Genomic DNA, 8,570 nt, shown 5'->3' on the forward strand with positions numbered 1-8,570 from the left:
TATACGCCCTCGCTCAAAGTCCATCAACTGCACATACGGTTCACGTCCACGCTGTCACGGCATGCTACCAGTGTTAAAGACTGCGATGGAGCTCCGTATGCCACGGCAAACTGGCTGACACTGACGGCGGCGGTGCACAAATGCTGCGCAGCTAGCGCCATTCGACGGCCAACACCGCGGTTCCTGGTGTGTCCGCTGTGCCGTGCGTGTGATCATTGCTTGTACAGCCCTCTCGCAGTGTCCGGAGCAAGTATGGTGGGTCTGACACACCGGTGTCAATGTGTTCTATTTTCCATTTCCAGGAGTGTAGATCACGTCTCAAAAGGCACTCTTGTCTGTCCTCGTACGAGGGTCATTTCGAAAGTTAAATTAATTTATTTTAAAAAATACCTTTACAGGCCTTGAATATAATATTCATTCTTGTTTGTGATAGCTTCCCCACGTTTAAACTACTCCTGTATTCTTGATAGGGCGTCTTCATTATTGAGCTTCTAGGATTACTCGAGCCACTTCTTGGAAGCTTCATCACTTACAGCTGAACTCTCGTTTAACGACATCGGTGACAATGACAACTCGGCTATAACGTCGTGATTTCTGTGGTATGGCCATATTCCTCATAAGGAATATACTTACCATCCTTGCTTAACACGGCAAACGTACTATATATGCATGTACCTCGCATATAGCGTCATTTTCAGGTCGAATTAGCGAAAAGATTTTCCACGAATCAATGTACTGTTGAAGGAAATCTGAAGTGTTATAGACTCGTTGCTGTTCCTTATCTTTGTAAACGATTTGGGAGACAATCTGAGAAGCCGTCTTAGGCTGTTTGCAGATGACGCTGTCGTTTATCGATTAATAAAGTCACCAGCAGATCAAAACAAATTGCAAAACGATTTAGAAAAGATATCTGAATGGTGCGAGAATTGGCAGTTGACCTTAAATAACGAAAATTGTGAGGGCATCCACGTGAGTGCTGAAAGGAATCCGTTAAACTTCGGTTACACGATAAAGCAGTCAAATGAAAAGGCTGTAAATTCAACTAAATACCTAGGAATTCCAATTACGAACAACTTAAATTGGAAGTAACACACAGAAAATGTTGTGGGGAAGGCTAACCGAAAACTGCGTTTTATTGGCAGTACACTTAGAAAATTTAACAGATCTACTAAGGAAACTGCCTACACTACGCTTGTCAGTCCTCTTTTAGAATACTGCTGCTCGGTGTGGGATCCTTACCAGATGGGACTGACGGAGTAAATCGAAAAAGTTCAAAGAAGGGCAGCACGTTTTGTATTATCTTAAAATATGGGAGAGAGTGTCTGAAATGATACAGGATTTGGCCTGGACATCATTAAAAGAAAGGCGCTTTTCGTTGCGATGGAATCTTCTCACGAAATTCCATTCACCAACTTAATCCTCAGAATGCGAAAATATTTTGTTGACACCGACCTACATAGGGAGAAACGATCATCACGATAAAATGAGTGAAATCAGAGCTCCTACGGAAAGATATAGGTGTTCGCTCTTTCCGCGCGCTATTCGAGATTGGAATAATAGAGAACTGTGAAGGTGGTGCGATGAACCCTCTGCCAGGCACTCAAATGTGATTTACAGAGTATCCATGTATATGTAGATGTTCTAATATGGCAGCCTGGCATATTCTTCTCTCTGCCCTTCCGTCAACAATAGATGTAGTATAGACTCCTCACCTTCCTAGCGGTTTCATACTACAGTAGTGGCGACAATCAGAGAACTTGTCAACAGTGCACAAGATGTCGGTTTCCATAACAATCTGTTACGAAGTGCCCACTTTTTAGAACAGTATGGCCAGTAAAAGAAAAGTTTTAAATGTGGAAGAAGAAATGAAAGTGATTCATGAAATCGAGCGTGGAACTAAAAAGGTTGACGTGTCTTCGTCAGTTCTACAGTCCAAACGTTCGGAAGGACAAGGATAAAACTCTTACTGCGTTCGAACAATGAATCTAAAATAAAACGGTTACGAAAAACTGAATGGAGTGACGCGGATGAAGCGGTGCTGAAGTGGTTTAAGCAAGAGAGAAACATCAGAATATATATTAGTGGACCTCTCCTAACGGAGAAAGCAGAAGAATTTGCCAGGAAATTAAAAGATGAGGAATTTGAGTGCAGCAGTGGCTGGATTGATAGATTCCAGCATCGTCACGGCATCACTTGTAGCGAAGTGAGCGGTGAAGCCAACAGTGTGAATACTGAAACAATCCAACAATGGCCGACTACCGTGTGACCTACAATTCGTGAAGGATCTGCAGACAGTGATATCTTTAATACAGACAAGACTTGCATTTTCTTTAAATTGACTCCTGGCAAAACTCTGACATTCAAGTGTGAAAAATGTGTTGGTGATGATTTTTCTAAAGAACGGATACACAGTTCTGGTTTTTGCTAACACAATTGGAACAGAAAAACAAATGCTCGTGATAGGTAAATCCAAATCCTAGGTGTTTTAAGCATATATAAATCTGACAGTGCACTACAATGCTAATAAAAAGTCCTGGATGACCCCCATATTCTTCGAAGCTGAAATAAGGAGTTGGGATCGGGAGCTTAGAAGTCAGAAAAGGAAGATACTGGTTCATGTTAACAATTGTCCAGAACATCCTGCACTCTCTGGTTTGGAGAATATTAAGCTTGTTTTTCTTCCTGGGTATATGACAAGCGTATTGCAGCCCGTGGATCAAGAATTAATCAGGAGTCTGAAATGCCAATGTCGTAAACTCATATTACTGAAAATGATACAATGCACTGAGAAGAAGCAAGATTATTCTACTTCACTGCTGAGTGCGATCAGATACATTACCAAAACTTGGAGCCGAGTCAAGGCCCAAACCTTCAAGAAGGGTTTCCGTCATGGGAAAGGCACAACTGAAGGAGTAAATGCCGCCAAAATTGAAGACACCTTCGATGACACTGATGATCTGCCACTATCTGATTTGTTGCCTGAAATCAGTTGTGATAATCTCAGTCGGCGCGTCTTTGAAATGTATGCAACAATAGACGATTACCTTGTTACAACCGAAGTACAAACTGAAGAAATTGCAAATGAAGTGAAAAATCAGGGCCACAGTGACCATGACGTGAGCGAGGGAGATGCAGTAGTAGATGAAGAAGAATGGAATTAAGTGCACATCCCTACTATGAGTGAGGTTTTAGAAGCTATTAGTATTGCGATCGTTTTCTATGAAGCAAGGGGAGGGCGCAGTGAAACTGCAAATAAATTAATGAACATTGAACGCAATGTAGGAGTGTATGGGGCAAATATACCACAGAGAAAAATGACTACTCCAGTCCCAAGTAAAGAAGTTTGGTGAGTACTCGACATACTGCTGTATACACTGTATTCACGTAAGGTTAGGAGAGAATACTGTATGTAAAATAAAACAAGGCTAAATCATTTTTTCTTCTCCGTTTTCCACCACAACAGACTGAAAATACGACTCTCGGTTACAACTACACTTTTTTATAACAATATAATTTTCAAGGCTCATGAATGTTGTTACAGTGAGGTTCCACTGTATATCAGAACGTTTTCCATAAAGTTGTTCCTTCAATGTGGGAGACAAATCGAAGTCTGGAGCGCTCATATAAGGACTGTTTAGTTGATGGATATGTATTTCTCATACATATTTGTCACTGGTAGGTCAGTATGAAGTATGTATTATCGTGCAAAATGAGAACACCAACTCCAAACATGTCAGGCCATCTCTGACGACTGTTCGAGCGCAAAAAGATTTGCATGAACAGCGTATAGTACGCATCTTTTACAGACTTCTCCTGGAGCACCCTGTTTGTAACTATGACTCCATTTGCGTCATACGCAAAGATCATCATCAGTTTCACATTTGATTGTAGACGGCGGGATTTTAAGCGGGCGTGGAGAGTCGGAATTTTTCCACTGTGACGACTGAGACTTCAGTTCTGGCTCAAAATTCCGTACGCAGGTTACATTATGTGCAACAATCGTTTCCAGAAACAATTTTCCCACTGTTCGATAACTTTGAAACAATTCTCCTGAGGCTGTTTTGCGATCTGCTTTCTACTCTTCATTCAGAACGTGCGTAACCCACCTGGCAGCAATTTTTCTCATCTTTAACTTTTCAGTTATGATTCTGTAAACTGAAGTGACATACATTCTGGCCTCATATGCAATTTCTTCACATGTTTCTCGTCGGTCTTGTCTCAAAATGTCATTAACAATAACCTTACAGGTGTAGACTGCTGCAGTTCCACTTCTTGGGTTGTCCTCAAGTGGTCACCCGGCCTTCACGAAAACGAGCAGACCAACGGGATGCTGTGCTACGATCCACTACACTATTCACACACACCTCTCTCAAAGCGTCGTAAATTTCCTTCAAGATCTTTTCACGTACGGATTCGATTGTGATGTAGGAACGCTGGTCACTACCTGTAATCCAACCTTACTCAGTTTCAGCTTCCAAACGCAGCCACACCAACCGGCGAACACATAGATGATCGTCACTCCTAAAGTTTCGCTCACAACTAACATGAATTTCAGCTTGATCACGCCAACGTAACGCTCGTGCACGCGCAGTGTGTACAGGACTTTTGAAATGACTCTCGTACAATGCGCAGCTACACTGCCGACCTACAGAGGGTATTATCTTCACCAGTAAATATCCCTCAGCTTGCAAATGACAAGATTCTACGTCCCAAGCAAATAAATGACTGATAATATTTCTAGTTTGACTACCAGTATAAAAAATTCTGAAACAGTATTTACTCTAAAATACTTTGGTTATAGCAAAAATCAGTTTCAGTTATCTTTTCCAACAGAATGACAAATCTCTACACAAGAACTACGTCATAAGGTGGCAGATAAATGACGCTGTGATCACACGCCCGCTTCTTGCACAGGATCCTTGGTAACAGAGTCGGCTGGACGTTGCAAATCAACGTTGTAATAGCTTCGTGTGAACAGGTACGAAACGCCTGCATCTACGTCTACATCTGCATCTACCTCCACATCTACAAACCACTATGAAGTGCATGGGAGGATACGACCCATTGTGCTAGATATTATGGCTTTCTTCAGCTCCATTCACGCAGTCCCGGATCTAAGATATTTCCGAACCTGGGCTAAAACTTGATAGAGCCCCCCCCCCCTTTTCGAGCGGTTGAGATAGGACGTCAAATATTCAAAAATTTAAAAAAAATCTATTTTTCAAGAATATATTCATTCTACAGGGCACATCTCTCTGGAGAGTTTTATATATAAAACATATATGCTCGAGGAGATGTAAGAGATGTGGAGTGCCACGTCTCTTCACACAGCATTCTTCCATCGCACACCACTGTATTTCGCTCTGTTGAACTCAAACGTGTATATTTTGTAATGCAAGCCATCAAGCTTATATTCAGGACATGTCCTGTGGTGCCTTCCTGCTCCCAATCGGCTGGTTTGACATCCTATTCCCTTAAAAAAAAAAAAATACACTCCTGGAAATGGAAAAAAGAACACATTGACACCGGTGTGTCAGACCCACCATACTTGCTCCGGACACTGCGAGAGGGCTGTACAAGCAATGATCACACGCACGGCACAGCGGACACACCAGGAACCGCGGTGTTGGCCGTCGAATGGCGCTAGCTGCGCAGCATTTGTGCACCGCCGCCGTCAGTGTCAGCCAGTTTGCCGTGGCATACGGAGCTCCATCGCAGTCTTTAACACTGGTAGCATGCCGCGACAGCGTGGACGTGAACCGTATGTGCAGTTGACGGACTTTGAGCGAGGGCATATAGTGGGCATGCGGGAGGCCGGGTGGACGTACCGCCGAATTGCTCAACACGTGGGGCGTGAGGTCTCCACAGTACATCGATGTTGTCGCCAGTGGTCGGCGGAAGGTGCACGTGCCCGTCGACCTGGGACCGGACCGCAGCGACGCACGGATGCACGCCAAGACCGTAGGATCCTACGCAGTGCCGTAGGGGACCGCACCGCCACTTCCCAGCAAATTAGGGACACTGTTGCTTCTGGAGTATCGGCGAGGACCATTCGCAACCGTCTCCATGAAGCTGGGCTACGGTCCCGCACACCGTTAGGCCGTCTTCCGCTCACGCCCCAACATCGTGCAGCCCGCCTCCAGTGGTGTCGCGACAGGCGTGAATGGAGGGACGAATGGAGACGTGTCGTCTTCAGCGATGAGAGTCGCTTCTGCCTTGGTGCCAATGATGGTCGTATGCGTGTTTGGCGCCGTGCAGGTGAGCGCCACAATCAGGACTGCATACGACCGAGGCACACAGGGCAACACCCGGCATCATGGTGTGGGGAGCGATCTCCTACACTGGCCGTACACCACTGGTGATCGTCGAGGGGACACTGAATAGTGCACGGTACATCCAAACCGTCATCGAACCCATCGTTCTACCATTCCTAGACCGGCAAGGGAACTTGCTGTTCCAACAGGACAATGCACGTCCGCATGTATCCCGTGCCACCCAACGTGCTCTAGAAGGTGTAAGTCAACTACCCTGGCCAGCAAGATCTCCGGATCTGTCCCCCATTGAGCATGTTTGGGACTGGATGAAGCGTCGTCTCACGCGGTCTGCACGTCCAGCACGAACGCTGGTCCAACTGAGGCGCCAGGTGGAAATGGCATGGCAAGCAGTTCCACAGGACTACATCCAGCATCTCTACGATCGTCTCCATGGGAGAATAGCAGCCTGCATTGCTGCGAAAGGTGGATATACACTGTACTAGTGCCGACATTGTGCATGCTCTGTTGCCTGTGTCTATGTGCCTGTGGTTCTGTCAGTGTGATCATGTGATGTATCTGACCCCAGGAATGTGTCAATAAAGTTTCCCCTTCCTGGGACAATGAATTCACGGTGTTCTTATTTCAATTTCCAGGAGTGTACTTCGTGGATTTATTAGTGGCGGGTAGAATAAGAACTCTTCAGAAAATTTGAACTCTATATTGCCTATTAACTAGTAACTTTCTTTTCTACGTGACATAAAAGTAAATATAGAAAACATAAAACCAATAAAGACAAGAGACAAGCAAGACAGTACACATTTCTTCAATCCTTAGGTCCCAGCATTGTTTTTCTCTAGTCTAGCTACAGTTTTGCATGGCGTGCCTTTTTTTCTGCGAAAGAAATTATTACGTCATCTGAGTCCGTCAAACGTTTTGCTGCATGAAAAATCAAAATGTCGTTGTCTAATACTGAAAAAGCTGTTAATACAAATAGTACCCAAGACGCGTGGTTTCTCAATTTGATTACGTTTATTTTGTTGCTTTCTGCTAGATAACACAAAACATGCCTTTTTAATATTGCAGCAGTTGTAACACACACAAAATAAGCGATAGTTTTTTGAGCACAAATGGTTATTTTATGTACCCTATTTACATAAATAACAAGACAGCATATAATTCACGAAGAACCAATATCATATGCCTATAAGGACTACAACAAGCAAAAGTTTGTATGTTAGTAAATAGTTTTACATTTCATTCATACGCTTCAGTTTCTCAAGCATGAAATCAAACAGCAGTAATACGAAATTTTTATATAAAGTTGTAATCGTCATGTTTTTCCAGCATGTTTTTTTCTCTAGTCTTGCTACAGTTTTGCATGGCGTGCCTTTTTTTCTGCGAAAGAAACTATTAACGTCATCTGAGTCCGTCAAACGTTTTGCTGCATGAAAAATCAAAATGTCGCTGTCTAATACTGAAAAAGCTGTTAATACGAATAGTACCCAAGACTGGCGTGGTTTCTCAATTTGATTACGTCTATTTTGTTGCTTTCTGCTAGATAAAACGAAATACGCCTTTTTAATATTGCAGCAGTTGTAACACACACAAAATAAGCGAGACTTTTTTGAGCACAAATGGTCATTTTATGTACCTCATTTACATAAATAACAAGACAGCATATAATTCACGAAGAACCAATATCATATGCCTATTAGAACTACAACAAGCAAAAATTTTAATGTTAGTAAATAGTTTTACATTTCATTCATACGCTTCAGTTTCTCAAGCATGAGATCAAAAAGCAGTAATAGGAAAATTTTATATAAAGTTGTAATCGTCATGTTCTTCCGTATAATTTGTGTGATGTTCCCGTTTCTCCTCTTTCCTCGTTCTAGCAAACTATCTTGTCATCACTAATTCTGTAACTATTCCTGCCGTTGTCAAAATTTATTCTCCAATTAACTTCAAAAATCCTGCGAGAATCACCAATTAAGTTATCCCGCGTTTATTCTCCAGTTACGTCTTATTACGTGTTCGTACAACGCCTTTTCTGCGCTATTCTGAGAACAGAACCTAAGCGGCTGCTAATTAGGGACTGTACAATTCAGCGATCTGGCAAAAATTTTATGTCAAAACTTCATTGTCTTGGATACACCGAAAAGATTCACATGTAATCTTCCTTACCGGTTATTCCCGTTAGTCGTTTACTTCCACTCCGATAGTCTGAATCTATGGATTTCGCTAACAATTATAGCAACGCTGATCAACCGCACAAAACAAACAGCGATTGGAGTTCACCCGTTCGGGTTATTCGGC

General features: G+C 43.0%; 1 protein-coding gene across 1 annotated transcript; it reads left to right on the forward strand.

Annotated features, from left to right (window-relative positions):
- Positions 1–2,537: 2,537 nt before the first annotated feature.
- Positions 2,538–3,161, forward strand: LOC126481911 (tigger transposable element-derived protein 4-like). Its single transcript, XM_050105870.1, has one exon. The coding sequence runs from the start codon at positions 2,538–2,540 to the stop codon at positions 3,159–3,161; it is 624 nt and encodes a 207-aa protein (XP_049961827.1).
- The last annotated feature ends 5,409 nt before the right edge of the window (positions 3,162–8,570 follow it).

This window comes from Schistocerca serialis, chromosome 5 (genome assembly GCF_023864345.2).
Source record: "Schistocerca serialis cubense isolate TAMUIC-IGC-003099 chromosome 5, iqSchSeri2.2, whole genome shotgun sequence".
NCBI lineage: Eukaryota > Metazoa > Arthropoda > Insecta > Orthoptera > Acrididae > Schistocerca > Schistocerca serialis.